This window comes from Mercenaria mercenaria, chromosome 2 (assembly GCF_021730395.1).
Source record: "Mercenaria mercenaria strain notata chromosome 2, MADL_Memer_1, whole genome shotgun sequence".
Taxonomy (NCBI): Eukaryota; Metazoa; Mollusca; class Bivalvia; order Venerida; family Veneridae; genus Mercenaria; species Mercenaria mercenaria.
The window spans coordinates 66277883-66302721 of NC_069362.1; the positions used below are offsets into that span (position 1 = coordinate 66277883).

Consider the following 24839-nt stretch of genomic DNA (forward strand, 5'->3'; position numbering starts at 1 on the left):
GCACGGACGTTTCGGCTAGGCATTTTTTGTGGGTAGGACGTTTTGGCCAAAAATTAGTTGTGGTTCCATATCATGCAAAATATGGTCTGGAGATTATTCTAAAGACTGTTATAGGATTTAAGTGAACAAATTAAAACTGATAATAAAACATACTCATGGTATTTTACATATACACACTGTATGTGTTTGTGTATGTGAAAATATTTGCCATTTACAACAAACCAAAAGAGTTATGAAAGTAAATTTTATTCACAATTACATTTTTAAAAAGAATGATCAATAATACTGTAACATATGATAACATACTAATGTCCAGATCATAATTTGCATATTATGGAAATAATTTCTTTTTGGCCAAAACATCCTACCTCAAAAATTTTCTTGGCCAAAACGTCCTAGGCCAAAAGATCCTAGGCCGAAATGTCCGTCTTCCGTAGCATTCAGTATACAGCATGTAGCATTTGGCATGAACAGGGTCACTCACAATTCATTTTGAAACACCCTGGTATGAAGCATTCAGCAATAAGCATTTTTTCAATTGGCATTTCAAATTATTTATAAAAGATCATTTTTGTTAAGACAGAAACTTGGTATTTCTTGCATCTGATTGATTGAATAGGAACGATAAACACTAAAATTTGTTTAAAGCCGAGTTTGAATAACTTAGCACTTATTACTTTGAAAATATTAACATTTACTTACCAGAAATATTGTTTTTACATAAATAATTGTTGTGTAACACTTTCTTACAAGGGCGCAGACATCTTGAATTTAATCTCTAATTACCAAACAACTACATCTATTTATTTTCTATAAACAACATAGTTGCGATATTAAAGAACGTACAAACATCGAGTTAAATAAAAAAAATCTCGAAATAATTCATTGTTTTTTTTTTATATTTCTTTAGGTATTGGTTTACCTTAAAGTACAAAAGATTTAGAGACTAAACAAGATGGCAGCCTCCATGTCCAACTGGTTGGAAAACGTTGGCAGTGAATAATGTAACAACAATTTATCGCACATTTCATTTTACCTGACAAGAGTAACAAAATTCAGGATGGGAGTCTTAGAGAAAATTTCTGAAATTGAGAAAGAAATTGCTCGCACACAGAAAAATAAAGGTAAATGGCCTCAAAATGTGTTATCAGCAGTTCTTAGAAAGTTATGATTTGACAAATTATTTGTATATTTACAGATAATTTGATATGAAATTAGCTGCTGCTGATTTGGTAGGAAAACTGATCATTTATCGTAAATTTGGTCCTTCCGTAAAAATTGTTCTTTCCGATAGGTTTCAAAAAGTATGCCGTCTGTTCCTCTTCACTGGAATAATGAAAACACTTAAAATTACAGTAATCAAAGTAATTTGACGGTCAGATTGTTTAATAGGGGACTTATCCCCCCCACCCCTGAGACGGTAACATCCGCATATAGTTATTCGTCTTTGTTGTTTGCATATACTGAGGCAATTTTTTTCGATGTTTTCCGGTTCCGGTTTATGTACACATCGCAGACTGGTTGTCTGCATCAACATCCGAGCACCCCGAATCAGTCACAGAAATTCGTGAACCGTGCCAACATGATTTTTTTTACTTCTTTTTCGTAATGAAAACTGCACATGCAACTGAAAAGCACTTTTAAAACAGTAAGGAGGTATAAAGGCTGTCAAGTTTCTGCGAGGAGTGCAAACAAACAAAAAAAATCCTAAAGCCAGTGCGAGAACATGGAGAATGACGTTATGTCACGGCTTCCCATAAATTTTGCAAAGTATGATATTCCCTGTAACAGGGGTTTTTTTCGGCCGTTTTTATAGCCGTTATTCCGCTATATTCCCAATGCCAAAAAGTATGTATTTTTCCAAAATAAGTGGAAAAATTCCCAATCTTCATTCTGAAAAAAATTTCATCAAAATTGCACAATTATTGACCAAATTATGGACAATTTTGTAATGGAACTATGTTAAATAGGTTGTACAATGTGAAACAAGTGTATGAGAAAGTGCTTAAACACATCCTTTCTATATCTTATAGGACTAAATATTTCCCAATTTGGAACATTTAAGCGTCAAAATTCCCAATTTTGGGGGTATAGGCTATGTTCCCAAATTAGCTAGAAAAAACCCTGTGTAAGAGGTATGATGACACTAAATCTAAACTTTTGATAGAGCGAATTTTCACTTCCTCACTTTCTTTTGAGTGTTGAATAATTCTTTGTAAGTGGATGTATAAAGGATAAATCCCCATGCTAGGCGGTGCCTTAATTACCCTGGGCCATTCTGTCAGGAGTATGGTATCACAACCATAGATTTGAGCAAGGGTGCAATTTTGAAACCAACACAATCGCTGAAAAATGGTCTTGTTCTTGAAATAAATAAGTTTGTGGAAGAACACGGACAGAATTCTAGTGACTTGTATAATATCATTGCTCAGCTTAACCCGGCATTCTCTAAGACAACAGTAAAATATCTCAAAAACAAAGTTTCAAGAACATGTGAACAGAAAAAAAGCCTATTAAGTAAGAAAAAAGTTCCAGGCGTGAAAAATCTGAAAGACTTACTAAACCGTGAATTTAAACCAACTGTGGGTAGCGCCAACCAATCGCCTGATGAAATAAACTTAGAAAAAACTATTTCACAGATTGAAAACATCAGTGTGTGTGATGATTCTGTTAAATCACAGAACTTATCTAACTATGAGAGTCAGAAGTTGCAGAAACACAGTGCAAAACTTGAAAACAAAATAAAAGAACAGAAAACAACACTGAATGAAATTGCGAACAGAATTGGCCATTACTCAATTCGAAACGTTAACAAACGTGACGAAACAGCCAAGAAGAACCTACATTTGCTCCGAGATAGCCAACGCTTGAATCGGAAGCATGAAAAATCACTTGAAAAGACATCTTCAGAACTAAAACAATGTAAAATAGAAAACTCCGCTTTCTCAGCAGAAATTGTGCAATTAAACGAAAAAATTGAGTCGTTAAATAAAGAATTACAGACCTTGAATGAATGTGTAAGCACAGAAAAAAGGAAGAAAATATCAGCTCAGAAATACAATTCATATGTTCGGACTGAAATGAAATCATTGAAAGAAAAAGTAACTGAAAAAGAATTACAACTGAAAAAATTACAGCAGCAAAAATCATGTACAGATTGTGAAGGGAGAGAAAATGAAATTTTAGAACTGACTGATCATGTGAACAACTTGATGGCAGAAAAAGTAAGAATGAAAAATGATGATGGAAGCTACTCAAATGAAGTGCGCTTGTGTATCATGGAGTTATCTGGTTTAGAAGTTGCTGTTGAAAAAGTGTCGCCAGTGATCCAGGCTATTTCCAAACATTTGTTTCATGTGAACTTAGAAAAAAAGGATTTACCATCAAGCACCACAACACAATCCATCGTTGATGAAGGCCACTTCATTGCGAAATCCTACATATCTCATCAGCTTTCTGAGACCGAAAATTGGGGACTACACCGTGACGGCACATCACGCAAGAAACAGAAACTACTTGACACATCCGTGAGATTGGCTTCCGGGGAAACAGTGAGTTTGGGATTTAACAGAGTGGCCCACGAAACTGCAGCTACGATTAACAGTGTAACAAAAGAACATTTAAGTGAACTTGCTGATTTACATTCCAACATAAAAACTGGAGAATCTGAAGAAGACTACATTAAAAATTCTCTGGAAAAACTGTCATACACAATGAGCGATAGAGCTGCGAATGAGAAAAAAGCTGATACACTTCTAGATGAATGGCGCTCAGAAGTTTTGGACAACACTGATAGTCATGAGCAAGTTCATCACTTTCACTGCATGGCTCATGTCCTGCTCGGCTTCCATAATTACATTTGTGGAACAGATCTCAAAGAACATGAAAGTGCAATAACCGAAGAACACGGTCCACTTGGACGTGACGCTTTACCATGTTTCAAGTTCTGGAGCAAGAAAGGGACTGTTCTTGAACGAGCACTACGTACCACATCTGAAGTGTTTGGACCTGCCGGGAACCATCATGGCGTGCGCGATTCATGGGAAGCCCACTGTGCTGAAAATGGCGTAAAATCTGTGATTGGTAACTACAGGGATAACCGCTTTAATGCGCTATTTCAGACTGCTGCGGAAGTGTACCTTCATCGGGAAGATTTCATCACAGTCTTGCAAAATGTGAAGTCGAATAATCTACTGGTCCAGTCTGTTCTTGCAGACCTACAGTCCAAGCCAATCATGGCTGAAATACAGTCTTTAGGGTTGTTTTATTTGCAACTGACTGGACCCTACTGGAACATGGTAGTGAACGACACCGTGCCCTATCTTCAGCTGTACAAAGAAGTGCAGGCCTTCCACAGCTATCTGCAGGAATTGGAACTGAATCCAGCTGCCATTTTTCAAGATGTTCCCCTCAGTGAAGCAGATGAATTAAGAGTCCCTCACCATGACCTGCTCAAGAGTAAGCTATTTAAAATCAGCGAGGAAAGTGTATTTCGAGAGTTAACATTCAAAACTGTCAAGATCGCATCTACCGCAATGAAACGCACAGTAGAAAAACAATTATCAGACTTTCTGGACGATGGTAAATTTGCTCAGGTACCGTCTGACAAAGACATGAAGCTTACTAACTTTGCGCCTGTTTCAAATCTAACATGTGAACATCACTTTGGCCATTTGGATAGTAGCCAGCGAAAACGTCCAGGCGCAAGCCTCCATCATCACACTTCAGTTCAGCTGTTGAAACAAAACAGGACCCCAATAATGGAATGGCTTTCAGAAATACCAGAAAGTGACAAAAATAGACTGTTGAAGTCAGCGCGACATGGTGGGAAGAAAATGAGAAGGCAACACATAGAAAAAGACAGAAGTGTTTTGTCCGAAATAAATAATGAAAACTTACTTAACAAGAAAAAGAAGGAAAATAAAAAAAGAAAAGCAGAGGTAAAACTTAATAACAAAGAGAAAACTCAGAGATATGAAAATGAAGACAGTGACTGGGATGCGGCAGAGGAAGCAAGCTTGTTAGAAAAAATTCCGACAGACGAGCCCAGTGAAAATCAGTATGTTGCCGTAGCGTACCAAGATGATTGGTATCCTGGTGTTGTTGTATCAGTGAAAAGTTCTGAAAACTTAATAGTTAAATTCATGGCACCAACTTGTAAAGCAGGCCATTACAAATGGCCATTAAGGGAAGATAAACAAACAGTTGATAAACGATTTGTCATATCGGCAGGATTTGTGCCTGACTGTGTGAATTCAGGACGTATGTGGAAAGTAAGAGAAACACAGAGTATTGACAACATTTTCAGAAAGTATTCAATGATTTACTTTAAAGATTAAGCTCCTAGTCCTAGTGAAAGTGGTGTTAGAGACTTGTGTACTGTACATGTTTTATTATGAAAATATAACTATATACAAGCTGGAATATTGACAAAGAACTATTTTCAAATATTTGAAAAAGTGTAATCAGTTTTGAGTCTAATTTTACTGATATTTCTTCATTCATAGCTTGATAAGTTTTTATATGCACATTGAAAAATACATTTATAATACATCACTGTGACAGTACAATAGACTATGAATGAAATTCTAATTTATTTGATGAAAAATGTACATATGCTTATACACTAGTTTTTTAAAAAAAATAAATAACATTTTATTATTTTACCTGACCTGTTTGTTGTTGATTTTCTTGCACTTGTCATATAAAATCAGAGAGTTTAATTAGATTTTCATAAGCAGTATAGATTGATACAGAACCATTCCGAATTTCATGGAGATATCTCAAAAAACAAAAAAGTTGTGGCATTTTTGGTATAAAAAAACTTTGATAAATTCCGGTTCGGTTCCGTCGACGCGACATGTCTGGATAGTAATTTTGTAAGGAAATTTTTCAAGATTTCGGTCAGATTTTAGCAAATTAAAAATGTCATAACATTTTTATTTTTAGAGATATTTTAAAAAGGAAAACAGTTCTGGAAAGCTCTCACTGAGCTCTTTAACATGATGTACATTAATCTGGTCTTTTTAAAAACTTGAAAATCAGCTGGGGTTGCTATTCATATTATTTGTGACAGGAAATCTAACCTTCAAAACTTCGAAGGACAAAAATGATGAAGGATAAATCATAACTTACACAGTCGTGTAAAGTTATTGGTTTTAACTCTTGCGCATATTGCCATGTTGACCCGGTAAATGTTAATCATGTACAGTACACATATACTAAGTTTAATTTGAATTTATCTCGTATGTGCAACAAAAATCATCATTTAAACCTAGCTATATCGTCAGCGATGACAATTTCATTGGAAATTTCCTCCACTGTTTTGTTCTTTCCAGTGTTTGGCGCAAGTGGAGATATTACCTATATGAAAAAATTATCTCAATATTTCCTAGGATCGCATCAAATTAGTTTGACTACCTTTAGGTAGTCCTGCACGTTTGATAAACCGGAAGTGATGGCGTAACGTCATTTATCTGGAAAACGTGGAATAAAGCCTGGATTCGGCGTATGGAAATGAAAATCATTTTATGAATTAATAGCAACCTATGAGTAAATTTATTACAGTGACACTGTTACTGTCTTTCTAAATATGATATTAAAACATCTGACACGTTAAAAATTCAAAATAATGTCTTTAAAATAGCGTGAAAAGTGTGGTTCACTTTAATCAAGGTCAGATATCTCAGAATTAAGCACACGGACCTATACATTTTATTTCACCACATTACGTGCCATATGTTTATTTACAACTGTGGGAAGTTTCATTGAATTCTACATTGTAGAAAAACTTCTATTCGCGATAATGTTATGAAAGTTATGATCTTCCCATAGACTTCCATTATGGAAAATTGCGTGAAGTTCATATCAGTCTAGCAAAAAATCAAGCACACGACCCTATCTTTTTTATTTGCTGAATTTTCTAGGTATATACTGAAGTTTTGAAAAAGCAGAGTTTAATCAAATTCTACATTGTAGAAAAAATTTTGATCCAAACGTGCAGAACTACCTTAAAATAAGGTATCATAATTATTAAATTAAATGTACATTTACAGGGGGTTTTTTTTCGGCCGTTTTTATAGCCGTTATTCGGCTATATTCCCAATGCCAAAAAGTATGTATTTTTCCCAAAATGGGTGCAAAAATTCCCAATCTACATTCTGAAAAAAATTTCATCAAAATTGCACAAAAATTGACCAAATTATGGACAATTTTGTAATGGAAGTATGTTAAAGAGGTTTTACAATGTGAAACAAGTGTATGAGAAAGTGCTTAAATGCATCCATACTATATCCTATGGGACTAAATATTTCCCAACTTAGAACATTTGCGCATAAAAATTCCCAATTTTAGGGGTATAGGCTATGTTCCCAAATTAGCTAGAAAAAACCCTGATTTATAATAAATTTTTGGCAGTTTTGGCATTGTAATACAAGAATGATAATACAAAACATAAAATCCAGTGGGTTTTTTTTTGGTTGATTTGGGGCCGAACTGGCCCCCAATCCCAATAAAAAATAGTATGTTTTTTCCCAATTTTAACTCCAAAATTCCCAATTGAAAGTTTGGAAAAATGCCTGTAAATTTTCAATAGACACAAAAAGTGGGTTCTGAAATCCATTATGTTGATGTTGTTATACTTATAAATGGTTTTTGTTTTGAAAACAGTCAATTGTAGTTACTTCCCGTTTAACTGTGTCATTGAAAGGCATGATAATGTAAGCATCTGTTGATCATATAACATGCTGTCAACAATTGTAAGTATTATAATTATAGAAAATCAGTGAGAGTGATGCTAAAAGTACGCCAAAATTGATGCTTTGTTGGTCAGACAAACCTTAAAATACTGATTCGTTTACAGCTCAAATTACCACATGTATCTACAACGACTACGTCTAGTCAATTTGAAACTGAAAATAAAAATATAGAAAAACTAACAATAACAGCGTCAGTGACTGGAATCTGCATGACTGATTCAGATAACTATCTAAGTGATAATAAAACACACAACACAGTCATGTCTGTTGTATTGCAAGCTCAGTTGGGAAGAAATAGTAGCTTGTAGAAGAATTGCTTTTGTTTTTAATGAATAAATATTGATAACTTAAATCTTTACTATCTTTTACCATAAAACTTGCCTAAAAAGTATTGTTAACTCAAACAATCCTGAATTTAAAAAAATCACAGTTTGGGTGTTTTATGACACATTTTTCCCAATTGTAAAGGCCCCGGCCCCATTCCCAAAATAGCAGAAAAAAACCCACTGAAATCTTAAATTAATTAAGTTCACAAAAGATATTTTTTATTTCATGTCCTATGATTAATTGTTTTTAACGACGATTTACACACATTCATACAATTTAATATCATGCATATTACACTATGTTGTAAGTGCAATATGATTGACATCTTTTAATCACAGCCTTCTGGAATGAAGGCTGTTTTGTTCCATTTTCATTCAAAACTGTATCTGTAAAATAGTCTTATCAATAAAATGGAAGTCAGTCCTGTAGGATTTTTGTCTGAAAAATATAATGAATCCTATTGATCAATCAAATGATGTCTGCTGTTCTCTGCGAGGCAGTGTCAGTATCAGTAATAATACCACAAACAAGTACAAGAAAATAGTAACAGAGACAAGTCAGACGCTCTGTGCATGTGCCAGAAGGACACTTTCTTTAGCTCACCTGTCACAAAGTGACAAGGTGAGCTTTTGTGATCGCGTGGCGTCCATCGTCCATGCGTTTGTCCGTCCGTCCGTAAACTTTTGCTTGTGACCACTCTAGAGGTCACATTTTTCATGGGATCTTTATGAAAGTTGGTCAGAATGTTCATCTTGATGATATCTAGGTCAAGTTCAAAACTGGGTCACATGCGATTGAAAACTAGGTCAGTAGGTCTAAAAATAGAAAAACCTTGTGACCTCTCTAGAGGCCATACTTTTCAATGGATCTTCATGAAAATTGGTCAGAATGTTTACCTTGATGATATCTAGGTCAGTTTACAAACTGGGTCACGTGCCCTGAAAAACTAGGTCAGTAGGTCAAATAATAGAAAAACCTTGTGACCTCTCTAGAGGCCATATTTTTCATGGGATCTGTATGAAAGTTGGTCTGAATGTTAATCTTAATGATATCTAGGCCAAGTTCGAAACTGGGTCAACTGCGGTTGAAAACTAGGTCAGTAGGTCTAAAAATAGAAAAACCTTTTGACCTCTCTAGAGGCCATACTTTTCAACGGATCTTCATGAAAATTGGTCAGAATGTTCACCTTGATGATATCTAGATAAGTTCGAAACTGGGTCACGTGTCTTCAAAAACTAGGTCAGTAGGTCAAATAATAGAAAAACCTTGTGACCTCTCTAGAGGCCATATTTTCATGGGATCTGTATGAAATTTGGTCTGAATGTTCATCTTGTTTGATATCTAGGTCAAGTTCGAAACTTGGTCAAGTGCGGTCAAAAACTAGGTCTGTAGGTCTAAAAATAGAAAAAACCTTGTGACCTCTCTAGAGGCCATACTTTTCAATGGATCTTCATGAAAATTGGTCAGAATGTTCACCTTGATGACATCTAGGTCAAGTTCAAAACTGGGTCATGTGCCTTCAAAAACTAGGTCAGTAGGTCAGATAATAAAAAAAACCTTGTGACCTCTCTAGAGGCCATATTTTTCATGGGATCTGTATGAAAGTTGGTCTGAATATTCATCTTGATGATATCTAGGTCAAGTTCGAAACTGGGTCAACTGAGGTAAAAAACTAGGTCAGTAGGTCTAAAAATAGAAAAACCTTTTGACCACTCTAGAGGCCATATTTTTCAATGGATCTTCATGAAAATTTGTCTGAATGTTCACCTTGATGATATCTAGATAAAATTTGAAACCGGGTTCACTTGTGGTCAAAACTAGGTCAGTAGATATAAAAATAGAAAAACCTTGTGACCTCTCTAGAGGCCATACTCTTCATGAGATCTTCATGAAAATTGGTGAGAATGTTCACCTTGATAATATCTAGGTCAAGTTCAAAACTAGGTCATGTGCCTTCAAAACTAGGTCATTAGGTCAGATAATAAAAAAACCTTGTGACCTCTCTGGAAGCCATATTTTTCAATGGATCCTCATGAAAATTGGGTCATGTGGAGACAGGTGAGCGATTCAGGACCATCATGGTCTTCTTGTTTAATTTGATAGTATATATCTCATTCGGTATATTGCATGTTACCATAGAGGGATCGATCCTGGTTTTCATTGCTTTGCAACGAAAATCGGTAGTATCAATTCCCTATAAAGAAGGAAATAGTTTCTGTTTATGATAGTTGGAAGACATTTCTTCTAAGGTCGAGGTCACAACTAGTAGTCAGATTGCGTCATGTGTCTTCATTTCATGTAATGACATGCTGCAGTTATGTATAGATTCAGTGCTTGGCCTGTTTAGCATGTGGAGTGGAGAGTAGTTCATCATTCCAGTACATCTTTAAAATTTTGTATCACTGTAGGTTACAGCTCAGTGGTAGTAACATACTGCAAACACCTGCCATTCCGCAGGTCCACCCAATCCTTAATATAACAATAGACTTACCTTAAACCAGAACCCAATCTGAATGAACTGACCCTCCATTTTATGGAGTTCATTATTATTTCAGTTTACTAAACTGAAACATTTGTCACAAAATTCATTTCCTGTTTTGGTGGTTAATGTGATATGCTGATATCTTGTGCTAACTTAACAAGTTTTGAGAAACGTTTGTATTTCTTTCAGCCACTGAGTATCATCTTGGGTTGTTAAAAGCAAAACTTGCCAAATATAGACAACAGCTCTTAGAGCCTACTGGAAAATCTGGAGCTAAGGTAAGTATAGATACATTGAACTTTCATTTGTGATGAATAAGTTTTGTCATGTTTGTTTTTACTATCAGCTGGTACCAGAATTAAATTGGGACATGTATAAAACATTTGGTAGACAGAGGTAAAGTAAACTATCACTTTTATTGATAATTGTGATTGAAATCTACTCAATGATGTATTCTAATCAAATGTTTAAGAATGAAGAATACATCTTAATGTGTTATCTTCCAGTTTATCCTTTTAGCAAATAACATGAAGAAATGACAGCATTGAAGAAAAGTTTTGCTTTTACTTGTGCAATGTAACCCACTTCTTTCCATGAGTCCTGTTGTCTTTGAAAATATAAAATATGTAAGGCAGCTCAGTGACCATTGGATAATTTTACAGACCATTTTGCTTCAAAAGTCACTTTGCGGTTTTATGTGTGATGATTTTAGTCTGGTATTTATGTTGAAAACATTTCTTATATATACACAATGCTGATTAGAGGATATTTTTTCACTTGATTATTTATGTTTCAGGGAGAAGGTTTTGATGTTATGAAATCTGGGGATGCAAGAGTTGCATTGATTGGTTTCCCTTCTGTTGGTAAGGTATGTAAAGAATTTGTTTGTTTTTAGCTCACCTGTCACAGAGTGACAAGGTGAGCTTTTGTGATCGCGTGGCGTCCGTCAGTCCGTGCGTCCATCCATAAACTTTTGCTTGTGACCACTCTAGAGGTCACATTTTTCATTGGATCTTTATGAAAGTTGGTCAGAATGTTTATCTTGATGATATCTAGGTCAAGGTTGAAACTGGGTCACGTGCGGTCGAAAATTAGGTCAGTATGTCTAAAAATAAAAAAAACCTTGTGACCTCTCTAGAGGCTATACTTTTCAATGGATCTTCATGAAAATTGGTCAGAATGTTAACCTTGATGATATCTAGGTCAAGTTCGAAACTGGGTCACATGCCATTAAAAACTAGGTCAGTAGGTCAAATAATAGAAAAACCTTGTGACCTCTCTAGAGGCCATATTTTTCATGGGATCTATATGAAAGTTGGTCTGAATGTTCATCTTGATGATATCTAGGCCAAGTTCGAAACTGGGTCAACTGCGGTCAAAAACTAGGTCAGTAGGTCTAAAAATAGAAAAACCTTGTGACCTCTCTAGAGGCCATACTTTTTAATGGATCTTCATGAAAATTGGTCAGAATGTTCACCTTGATGATATCTAGGTCAAGTTTAAAACTGGGTCACGTGCTTCAAAAACTAGGTCAGTAGGTCAAATAATAAAAAAAATCTTGTGACCTCTCTAGAGGCCATATTTTTCATGGGATCTGTATGAAAGTTGGTCTGAATATTCATCTTGATGATATCTAGGTCAAGTTCGAAACTGGGTCAAGTGCGGTCAAAAACGAGGTCAGTAGGTCTAAAAATAGAAAAACCTTTTGACCACTCTAGAGGCCGTATTTTTCAATTGATCTTCATGAAAATTTGTCTGAATGTTAACCTTGATGATATCTAGGTAAAGTTTGAAACTGGGTCACGTGTGGTCAAAACTAGGTCAGTAGGTATAAAAATAGAAAAACCTTGTGACCTCTCTAGAGGCCATACTCTTCATCAGATCTTCATGAAAATTGGTGAGAATGTTCACCTTGATAATATCTAGGTCAAGTTCAGAACTGGGTCATGTGCCTTCAAAAACTAGGTCATTAGGTCAAACAATAGAAAAACCTTGTGACCTCTCTAGAAGCCATATTTTTCAATGGATCTTCGTGAAAATTGGGTCATGTGGAGACAGGTGAGCGATTCAGGACCATCATGGTCCTCTTGTTGAGTTTCAGGCCGGCTTTTAAACAGATAGAACACTTCACCTTACAGGGTTTTGAAACTCAGAAACTATTAGTGATTTTAACCATAGATATTCACCTTGTACTCTTTTGTTAAGGTAGTTCTGCACATTTGAAACAAATAATGTTCTACAATGTTGAATTTTATCAAACCATGTTTTTCAAATCATCATTGTATCCGTAGGTAATTCTGTCAGTAAAAATGGTAGGGTCATTTGCTTGATTTCTTGTTAGACCGATTTGAAAATATTGTCATCTAGTCAATTTTCACAATGTTTTTTTTAAGGGAAACTCACAATTTTGATGACATTTTCACAAATGGAAAAGTTTCTTCAGTGCAGATTTTAATGAAATAGTTCATAGTGTTAGATTTACATATTTTTAGTCGTATGAGCTGATGAAATGCATAGGTTCTTGCGGTTGATTTTTCCCTAAATTTACATTAAGTGGAGTCCTTACATTGCTGCTTATTTTAAGTTGTTATTTTGAAATGTTTTACATCAAAACCTATCTGTTGTCAAAATTAACCTCACCAAGTACAGAAGAATTGAATGTTTGGCACTTAATGCATGGAATGTAGTAAATTCCAAGCAACATTTATGTGACCTGTGTTTTCACCATAACCTCTGGTTAATCAAAAAACATGCAAAACTACCTTAAAAGAGAAAAATAAGCTGATGATTTGCCAACTAATTGAGGTGATCAGGTATATTTGATGATCCTGTACATATTGTCTGGGGAATGATCTGGGTATACTGGATAGACTCAATATTTAGATAACTGGAAAGACATCAAATGTTAGGCATTAAGAACAGAAGCAAAGGTAACATAGCTGATATACAATTTATAGTATTCCTTTTAAAGATATCATACAATATTTTATGTTTCATACGGTATTTTATGTAGTGTACAGCACATTTCATAATGTTCCTTCTAAAGATATGATATTTTTGTTTCTTTTAGTCCACATTGCTGAATACATTGACATCAACCCACAGTGAAAGTGCTAATTATGAATTTACAACACTTACATGTATACCTGGAGTTATTGAGGTAGGCTTTTCAAACCATTGTTGGCCTGTTATAATTATTTACAGTAGATTTCTAAATAGTATGCAGATGTACAGGGATCATCCTACAAGGCGATTTGAGCGATATCGTCGCTGTAAAGTTGGCCACTTCGCCTAATTCTCGCCTCCAGGCGAAATCCAAATCACCGAGTTTTTCAGTTTACTTAAAGTTGTAAAACTTGATGCATATTCTAGATTAAATTACCGATAAATCCATAGTCAACCCCGCCTACTCGCCTGTCAAACTTCAGCCAACTGTAGCGTTAATATCCCACTGTGTTAATCAATAATATTGTAAGCCGCCGCCATTTTGAAAATTTTCAGTCTGCGTTTAAAAAGCTGTAAACTTAACGAGTGCATGATCTTATGCATCAATTGTATATTATTTCTTGATTTTATTAAAAATTACTTCAAAATTATTTCAAAAACCGCCAATTTCTGTAAATGGATTGCCCGGGCGCTGTGGATAAAAAAAGAAAAAACGATTCCGCGGAAGTCTGAACTGCCGTACAAAATATTGTAAAAAGATCGCCAATATCTACGAGTTTGGTATTATTTTCGAAAAGATTAATAAATAAATCAATTAAATGTATAAATCTGAACAAGTTGATGCAAGAATCGGGCATTATTAATGCACGAGAATCGTAACTTGAATGAAAGTTTTCACGGCGTTTCAATCGTGCACCTGATAAATTTACGAGTTTCGGATGCGTAAATTTCGGATGAAAATTTAAAGGCGACTTTTTCATAGCTAAGTTTAAACTTTAATTAGAAATTCATGAAAATAATAATGAAATAATCAATTACATTAAATAATTATAGCAAGACCCATAGAAAGTGGATATATATATAGGCAGTAAACTGAATACTATGCCGAATCTTCTCCTTAAATTCCTCGATTTCTCCCTAAATTCTGTTGAGGGAGAAGTCACTTCTCCCTAAAATTTTGACCTAGGATGATCCCTGGATGTATATTCAAAACTTATTCCTAAAATGTTTAAGTATACATTGTACTGCCAGTGTTGGATATCAGTGGTTACCAGAGTATGTGTATGTGTTGCAGGCTTCCAGACTCATTTTTAGCTTGACTATACAAAGAATATGGAGAGCTATCCTACTCATCCTGGCTCTATCTCACTTATTTGATTCAAACTTCAAATAGTTATTCCACATTATTAGCCACATGATATGACACAGTGTCATGAATGTTGTGGTGCATTACTTTTGCAGAAATTTCCATGAATTATATACCTTTTATACTTATTTAATGTTTTGATACACTTTTCTATCCCTGTTACTACATGTACTAAATATATTTGGCACAGACTTAAGCTTTTGTCCAATATCTTCATCCACATTGGAGTAAATAAATACTCCAGTGACAGCTGCAGTTTCTTCATATGTGACCAGTTTCACTATCCAGCATCAAAATAGTCAAGAGCTTTGTCTCGTGTGACAGCTCTTGTACTTGGAAATGGTAGCAAAAGAAATTTCATCCATATAGACATGGTACATTGCTAAATTTTTTGCTTAACAACCACATTGCATTGCTGTAAAATATAATCTATCTTGATATATTGTGCTATACATATACAAGTCAAAACAATATATTAGAGACTATAAGTTAGGAATTCTGCAGACCATTGAAGTTTATATATCTGTAAATTTATAACAGCTTATCTCCTATAGTAAAAAATGAAGTTAGTAAATGTTATATTTCAGTATAATGGTGCTAATATACAGTTACTTGATTTACCGGGTATTATAGAAGGAGCTGCCAAAGGTATGGCTTGTTTTTAAGTCCTTTAACATTGTTTTTGATCTAAATGATTTGATATATTGACAAGGGAATTAGTGTATTTGAATAAATAAAAAAAAAAACATGTGACTCTGAATTGTTTGGCTTATTTGAGGAAGAAAAGTTCATGATGAACTTGTAGGATAGTTAGATGTCCATCATCAGCAGTTCTTTTAAAGAACATCTTAAACCACCAAACCAGTAGGAATGTTCCTTGGATGGTCTCTTTTCTGAATCCTTTAAATCTAGATCATCCATGCAGGATTCTGTCCATGTCACCGCACACATACGTTATTCCTCTCCTTCCCCATCTCCCAAAAACATATTTATTTTTTTTATTTTTAGTTTATTATCCATGAATAGATTTTAATGTTACTTGGCACAAATGTTCTTCATTTGCAGAAATGTCCAAGCCAGCTGTAAAATTCAGGTGAATGCACTAAGGCCATTGTGGCCTTCTTGTTGTGTTATAGATTTCATCATACAAAAATGTACTGATAAACAGCATTTAGCATTCCTTATTTTTAGTAGACTGAAATGGAACAAATAGTAAGACAGAAGTGAAATAATATTAGTTATATAGTTATATCTCAGCAAGAACTAGGACAGCAGGAAAATAGGTTGCAAGTACTAAGCAGAATATGATAATATTTTACCTGTATGTTAAACCATAGAACTAATTTCAATTAGTTGTTAAGTACACAATGAATTGTTAGGTCATCTGTGAAAAACTTTAAATAAAAGTACCAGTATAGGAATACAAGGTGTAATTGGCTTATTACACCTCTGGTGTCAAAGATCTGGGAGGCATTTAGTGTAAAAACTGCACGCCAGTCATTCTGTCCATCCATTACACTTTCTTATGTACTAAACTCCAATTTCCATCCAATTCAGATAAAACAGGTAAAGGTCTGGGTTGGCAGATAATTGCTATGTACCTCTATACATATGTGTGATATGACTTTACAGGTAAAGGTAGGGGTCGGCAGGTGATTGCAGTGGCGAGAACAGCAGATCTTGTTATTATGATGATTGATGCAACAAAAAAAGATGTTCAGAAGTAAGTTGACTTTCCCCTTCACTAGTTGGTTCTACTCAATTTAATTCTGTAATGTAACATGTCTGCATTGACGTGAGATAAATAACACTAGTTTAGTGACAGACTATGATTCAAGAACATTTTATTAAAGTTGCAGTTTGTACGCAGTGTTAAATAGTACATGAAATAAAATTAGCACTGCAGATCACCAGTGAATAAAAGAATTGTCAATGTGTTGCATGTGATTAAAGAATTTAGTTATTTAATGGCTTTTACATAATTTTCAATAAAATATGTGAACACATTGTCTGTGTCAGAGTTCGGCAGATTTTGATGAATATATTCTGTTATTGCAAGTGCCATTCCATACACTATATGATATCTACAACTACACAGGGATATACATGTAACAGACTTCGTTATATACATGTTTTATTAACATCAGTATTTTGTACATATATCTGTGTACACTGTGTACAGTTAATGGTGATTATATATTACAGAGAACTTCTCACAGCAGAGTTGGAAAGTGTTGGAATACGATTAAACAGGGACAGACCTAATATTTATTACAAAGTAAGTCAGGCTTAGACCATACACAATCTGTTATATGAGCCGTGCCATGGGAAAACCAACATAGTGGGTGTGCGACCAGCATGGATCCAGACCAGCCTGCGCATCCGCGCAGTCTGGTCAGGCTCCATGCTGTTCGCTTTTAAAGCCTATTGGTATCGGAGAAACTGTTAGCGAACAGCATGGATCCTGACCAGACTGCGCGGATGCGCAGGCTGGTCTGGATCCATGCTGGTCGCACACCCACTATGTTGGTTTTCCCATGGCACGGCTCATATAATTTCTCTCTGTTCTTATATCATCAGATGAGCAAGGTCAACATAGTTACTGTCCATACAAAGTCAAGTTGGAATAAAAAATATGTTTGGGCAGATCTATGGACAGCTGAAATAACACCTTGTCTCCTTGTATTGAAAAAGAATGTTTGATTTAAAAAGTTACTGCTTGAACAAGTTTTGCTTTATCCATACTTGTGCAAGCATTTGAGTTTGTAGTAGTAATTTGATTGGTGTAATGGCCAGATATGTTGGTGCTAAGTGCTGTCACTGTGTCAATGCAGGTTTGAATCTTGGCATGCTGAAATGAGCCATGCCATGACAAAACCAACATAGTGGGTGTGCGACCAGCATGGATCCAGACCAGCCTGCGGATCCGCGCAGTCTGGTCAGGCTCCATGCTGTTCGCTTTTTAAAGCCTATTGGAATCGGAGAAACTGTTAGCGAACAGCATGGATCCTGACCAGACTGCGCGGATGCGCAGGCTGGTCTGGATCCATGCTAGTCGCACACCCACTATGTTGGTTTTCTCATGGCACGGCTCAAATGATGAATTTACAATAGCACTCTCTCATCATTATGCTACAAAGAAGGTCATACAATCATTTTTAGCTCGTCTGATTTTTGAAAAAAATCTTCGAGGTATTGTGGTCACTGTCTTGATCATCCGCGTTGGTTAAAATTTTTGTTTAGGTCCACCTTTTCTCAAACACTGTAAGAGCTACAGCTTTGAAACTTTGCACACTTGTTTATCATCATTAGGGGACTAGGTAAGCCAAGAACCATAACTCTGATTTATATTTTGTCAGAATTATGGCCCTTTTTTTACTTAGAATATTTGAGTTTCTTGGTTAAATTTTTTGTTTAGGTCGCCTTTTCTCAAAAGCTATAAGAGCTACAGCTTTGAAACTTTGCACACTTGTTTATCATCATTAGGGGACGACTATGTAGGTCAAGAACCATAACTCTTACCTGCATTTTGTCAGAATTATGGCCCTTTCTGTACTTAGAAAATCTGAACTATAACTCTTTTCTTGCATATTGTCCAGCACTTGCAGACAAGCGAGGGCACCCATAGGCGATGCTCTTGTTATAGGTTATAGCAGTTGGTATGAGTGAAGATACAATTCTGCTCAGGTGAAACTAAATCATTTTAAAAAAAAAATTATCAATTACTTGTATGTTACCATCCATCATTACATGATTTCAGTTAAAAAACAAAATCATTATTTATATAAGTTTTTTTTCAGCCAAAGAAAGGAGGTGGGATATCGTTCAACTCAACAGTACCTCTAACAAAGACCAGTGAAAAAATGATACAATTAATTTTACATGAATACAGTATCCTTTCATGCTGGAAAATCTAACTAATGTAAAAAATATACTTAGCTCATTTTTTTGACCATATGTATGCCATTACATGTACATTGTTATTAAAATATGATAATTTATATATTTTTGTACTCTTTCTGGAAAAGGTGCAAGGTTTTATTTCTTTACACTTTGTAGTTATCTGAAGCACGTTAGAAGCCTTAGTATGTAAACAATCGAGAAAGTTTGGTACGCCAAATATAGTGGTGGAGATCAAGATTTGTTGAAAATATTGTAAAATAAATCTTTATAATTTTATGGAAGTTATTAAAATGTTTGTAATTGCAAGAAGTCATAAAAGTAGAGTTAACAAAAAGTGTATAGCATAAAAAGCAACAACACCAGCTTGCTTTCCTTTACTATGTACCAGAAATATTTAATGCAGAAGTGGTGTTCCGCAGTGATTGTACAGCAGATGAATTTATTGATGTTGTTGTCGGATCCAGAGTTTATATGCCGTGTCTTTATGTAAGTAATATCTACATTTAGTTTGCATTTAATTTCAGTTGTTGTTAGTTTTTATTTCAAAATACGTTAAATTGTGATATTTTTAGCTCACCTGTCACAAAGTGACAAGGTGAGCTTTTGTGATCGCGCGGTGTCCGTCGTCCGTCCGTGCGTGCGTGCGTCCGTCCGTCCGTCCGTAAACTTTTGCTTGTGACCACTCTAGAGGTCACATTTTTCATGGGATCTTTATGAAAGTTGGTCAGAATGTTCATCTTGATGATATCTAGATCAAGTTCGAAACTGGGTCACGTGCCTTCGAAAACTAGGTCAGTAGGTCTAAAAATAGAAAAACCTTGTGACCTCTCTAGAGGCCATATATTTCACAAGATCTTCATGAAACTTGGTCAGAATGTTCACCTTGATGATATCTAGGTCAAGTTCAAAACTGGGTCATGTGCCATCAAAAACTAGGTCAGTAGGTCTAAAAATAGAAAAACCTTGTGACCTCTCTAGAGGCCATATATTTCACAAGATCTTCATGAAAATTGGTCAGAATGTTCACCTTGGTAATATCTAGGTCAAGTTTGAAACTGGGTCACGTGCCTTCAAAAACTAGGTCAGTATGTCAAATAATAGAAAAACCTTGTGACCTCTCTAGAGGCCTTATTTTTCATGGGATCTGTATGAAAGTTGGTCTGAATGTTCATCTTGATGATATCTAGGTCAAGTTCGAAACTGGGTCATGTGCGGTCAAAAACTAGGTCAGTAGGTCTAAAAATAGAAAAACCTTGTGACCTCTCTAGAGGCCATATATTTCATGAGATCTTCATGAAAATTGGTCAGAATGTTCACCTTGATTATATCTAGGTCAAGTTCGAAAATGGGTAATGTGCGGTCAAAAACTAGGTCAGTAGGTCAAATAATAGAAAAACCTTGTGACCTCTCTAGAGGCCATATATTTCATGGGATCTGTATGAAAATTGGTCTGAATGTTCATCTTGATGATATCTAGGTCAAATTTGAAAGTGGGTCACGTGCCATAAAAACATGGTCAGTAGGTCAAATAATAGAAAAACCTTGTGACCTCTCTAAAGGCCATATTTTTCATGGGATCTGTATGAAAATTGGTCTGAATGTTCATCTTGATGATATCTAGGTCAAATTTGAAAGTGGGTCACGTGCCATCAAAAACATGGTCAGTAGGTCAAATAATAGAAAAACCTTGTGACCTCTCTAAAGGCCATATTTTTCATGGGATCTGTATGAAAATTGGTCTGAATGTTCATCTTGATGATATCTAGGTCAAGTTCGAAACAGGGTCATGTGCCATCAAAAACTAGGTCATTAGGTCTAAAAATAGAAAAACCTTGTGACCTCTCTAGAGACCATACTTGTGAATGGATCTCCATAAAAATTGGTCAGAATGTTCACCTTGATGATATCTAGGTCAGGTTTGAAACTGGGTCACGTGCCATAAAAAACTAGGTCAGTAGGTCAAATAATAAAAAAACCTTGTGACCTCTCTAGAGGCCATACTTTTCATGGGATCTGTATGAAAGTTGGTCTGAATGTTCATCTTGATGATATCTAGGTCAAGTTTGAAACTGGGTCAACTGCGGTCAAAAACTAGGTCAGTAGGTCTAAAATTATTAAAATCTTTTGACCTCTGTAGAGACCATATTTTTCAATGGATCTTCATGAAAATTGGTCAGAATTTTTATCTTGATAATATCTAGGTCAAGTTCAAAACTGGGTCACATGAGCTCAAAAACTAGGTCACTATGTCAAATAATAGAAAAAACGACGTCATACTCAAAACTGGGTCATGTGGAAAGAGGTGAGCGATTCAGGACCATCATGGTCCTCTTGTTTATTGGTATCTCTAGTTTTTTTCTTGAATTATTTATGTCTCCCCTATAGGTAGGGGAGACATATTGTTTTTGCCCACACCGTCTGTCCGTCCATCCGCATTAAGCTTGTCCGGCTTTCAGAGGTCAAACTGCTGGCCAGATTTCGACAAAACTTCACGGGAGTGATCAGTACCAAGCCTAGTTGTGCATATCGCTGACACGTTCCGCTTCGCTGCACAAAATGGCCGCCAGAGCTGAAGATAGAAAAATCTTGTCTGGCTTTCACAGGTCAAATTGCTGGCTGGATTTCGATGAAACTGCACAGGAGTGATCATTACAAACCCTAGTTATGCATATCCCTGGCACGTTCTGCTTCGTTGCACAAAATGGCCACCAGCATAGGGGAGGGGGGGGGGAGACATGTTTTTGTGACAAAAACACCTTCTGGTTTATTTATAAGTAATTTCCAGTTGAATGTTTATTATTATTAGGGGATCGATCCCTCTACGGTAACATGCGATATATACCGAATGAGATATACTATCGAATTAAAAAATGTGGTCTTCCGGCACGTGCACAGAGCATCTGACTGGATTTTTTGGAAGAATACGCTTTTTTTCCTTGTGCTTAATAAGTGTCCACATAACTTGTCAGGACTGCAACCTTTTGCACATCAGTACAAATATGTGCAATATTGTTTTCTATTCCAAAATCTACCTTTAAATTGATGCAAACGCATATTTCTGGGCAAGCTAATGGACTGTAATGATTCCCGATTAAGGCACTGCCTTATTTCATATTAATTGTCAAGACTTGAAGTAATTCAGTGTTTCAAAGAAAATATGTTGTAATTTAAAATTAGGGTTATATTCAAAAATGTACAAAAAAGATAAATTTAGGTTTATATGTTTATGAAGAAATAGCAATCAGCTTGTTAGATTACATAGTAATGTTGTCTTTTTCAATGTAGGTATATAATAAAATAGATCAGATATCTATAGAAGAAGTGGACAGGCTGGCAAGACTTCCAGATTCTGTTGTTGTAAGGTATGTTTTGTAATTGTTTCAGTCAGGCTGTGAAACAGACATATGTTAAATAAGTTACTATGTAACGGTTAATTATTGTGTCACGAAAATCTGGCATTTTTCACCTTATGTATACAGTTCAGTCTATATATAATTACACCTTGTGTTCACAGTTAAGTCTTTATGCATTTCACCTTTTGTATACAGTTCAGTCTATATATAATTACACCTTGTGTTCACAGTTAAGTCTTTATGCATTTCACCTTTTGTATACAGTTCAGTCTATATATAATTACACCTTGTGTTCACAGTTAAGTCTTTATGCATTTCACCTTTTGTATACAGTTCAGTCTATATATAATACACCTTGTATTCACAGTTCTGTCTTAATACAGTTCACCTTTTGTATACAGTTCAGTCTATATATAATACACATTGTATTCACAGTTCTGTCTTAATACAGTTCACCTTTTGTATACAGTTCAGTCTATATATAATACACATTGTATTTACAGTTCAGTCTGTATTCAGTACACCCTGTGTTTTAAGTTCAGTCAGAATGTTTACAGTTAAACCTGTACAAAGTATACATTGTGTTTCAAATTAAGTCAGTCTACAGTACACATTGTATTTCAAGTTGTGTCAGTCTAAAGTACACATTGTGTTTATAGTTCAGTCAGTCTACAGAACACATTGTGTTTAAAATTCAGTCAGACTGCAGAACACATTGAGTTTGTAGTTCAGTCAGTCTACAGTACACATTGAGTTTGTAGTTCAGTCAGTCTACAGAACACATTGTGTTTGTAGTTCAGTCAGTCTACAGTACACATTGTGTTTGTAGTTCAGTCAGTCTGCAGAACACATTGTGTTTGTAGTTCAGTCAGTCTGCAGAACACATTGTGTTTGTAGTTCAGTCAGTCTGCAGAACACACTGTGTTTGTAGTTCAGTCAGTCTGCAGAACACAGTGTGTTTGTAGTTCAGTCAGTCTGCAGAACACACTGTGTTTGTAGTTCAGTCAGTCTGCAGAACACAGTGTGTTTGTAGTTCAGTCAGTCTGCAGAACACACTGTGTTTGTAGTTCAGTCAGTCTGCAGAACACAGTGTGTTTGTAGTTCAGTCAGTCTGCAGAACACACTGTGTTTGTAGTTCAGTCAGTCTGCAGAACACAGTGTGTTTGTAGTTCAGTCAGTCTACAGAACACACTGTGTTTGTAGTTCAGTCAGTCTGCAGAACACACTGTGTTTGTAGTTCAGTCAGTCTACAGAACACACTGTGTTTGTAGTTCAGTCAGTCTGCAGAACACACTGTGTTTGTAGTTCAGTCAGTCTACAGAACACACTGTGTTTGTAGTTCAGTCAGTCTGCAGAACACACTGTGTTTGTAGTTCAGTCAGTCTACAGAACACATTGTGTTTGTAGTTCAGTCAGTCTGCAGAACACACTGTGTTTGTAGTTCAGTCAGTCTACAGAACACATTGTGTTTGTAGTTCAGTCAGTCTGCAGTACACACTGTGTTTGTAGTTCAGTCAGTCTACAGTACACATTGTGTTTGTAGTTCAGTCAGTCTACAGAACACATTGTGTTTAAAGTTCAGTCAGTGTACAGTACACATTGTGTTTGTAGTTCAGTCAGTCTACAGAACACATTGTGTTTGTAGTTCAGTCAGTCAGTCTACAGAACACATTGTGTTTGTAGTTCAGTCAGTCTACAGAGCACATTGTGTTTGTAGTTCAGTCAGTCTACAGTACATATTGTGTTTGTAGTTCAGTTAGTCTACAGAACACATTGTGAGTTCAGTCAGTCTACAGAACACATTCTGTTTATAGTTCAGTCAGTCTACAGAACACATTGTGTTTGTAGTTCAGTTAGTCTACAGAACACATTGTGTTTGTAGTTCAGTTAGTCTACAGAACACATTGTTAGTTCAGTCAGTCTACAAAACACATTCTGTTTATAGTTTAATCTGAATACCCTACATGCTGTATCTGCAGCTCAGGTTGTATAAAGTACATCTTTTATTTACAGCTCAGTCTGTATGAAATACAGCTTGTGTTTTACAGTTCATTATTAAATACACCTTGTGTTTACAGTTCAGGTTGTATAAAATACACCTTGTACTTTCAGTTGCAATATGAAGCTCAACCTAGATTATCTACTGGAAACTGTCTGGAACCAGCTAGCTCTAGTCAGGGTGTATACTAAAAAAAGAGGAGGTAAGTCACATTTACATTTTTTATTCAACATCATATATTCAATTAGAGTAAACTAACATTTGCTTTGACTTTCAATCCTTTGCTTTTTGCCGTTAAAGCAAAATGTTTTACGTGGTGATAACATTTTGAAAGCTGTGATATTCAATTAGTATAACTCTGTGTACTTACACTTGGACCTAACATGTCAGTATTTACATGCACATTTCATAGGTGTGTGAGGTCATCTTAGTAATGTTGCATTAAAAACTTCATTAATGGCGATGCTTTTTATTTTTTTCTAGCTACGAAATAAATTAATGTTATTTCATTAATAAAAGTAGATTTTTGTGTTACAAAAAGATTGTGAGCTTTGCATCGAGAAATAGCACAAGGTCTGTTGGGGATTTTTTTGCACTCCTAAAATCATGCAACATTTCCACTGCAGATCATGTGTGGCTTATGGATACATAACTAATTACCTATAATTATACATTCATTTTAATATATCCGAACTTGATGACCTTT

At 35.4% G+C, this 24839-nt stretch overlaps 2 protein-coding genes across 2 annotated transcripts in view; one reads left to right on the forward strand and one right to left on the reverse strand.

Moving 5' to 3' along the window:
* LOC123564143 (cytochrome c oxidase assembly protein COX11, mitochondrial-like) overlaps positions 1–780 on the reverse strand; it is a 53112-nt gene extending 52332 nt beyond the window's left edge. The window contains exon 1 of the mRNA XM_053536810.1: positions 703–780. The gene's annotated coding sequence lies outside the window, so the exon portion shown is untranslated. The remainder of the gene's footprint in view (positions 1–702) is intronic.
* Positions 781–927: 147 nt separating this feature from the next.
* Positions 928–24839, forward strand: part of LOC123564144 (developmentally-regulated GTP-binding protein 2-like) — a 32133-nt gene continuing 8221 nt past the window's right edge. The window contains exons 1-11 of the mRNA XM_045357502.2: positions 928–1124; positions 10756–10844; positions 11363–11434; positions 13637–13726; positions 15466–15526; positions 16511–16601; positions 17084–17156; positions 18679–18769; positions 19170–19267; positions 22067–22143; positions 24247–24335. Coding sequence (XP_045213437.1) covers positions 1061–1124; positions 10756–10844; positions 11363–11434; positions 13637–13726; positions 15466–15526; positions 16511–16601; positions 17084–17156; positions 18679–18769; positions 19170–19267; positions 22067–22143; positions 24247–24335 — 895 coding nt within the window. The 5' untranslated portion in view covers positions 928–1060. The remainder of the gene's footprint in view (positions 1125–10755; positions 10845–11362; positions 11435–13636; positions 13727–15465; positions 15527–16510; positions 16602–17083; positions 17157–18678; positions 18770–19169; positions 19268–22066; positions 22144–24246; positions 24336–24839) is intronic.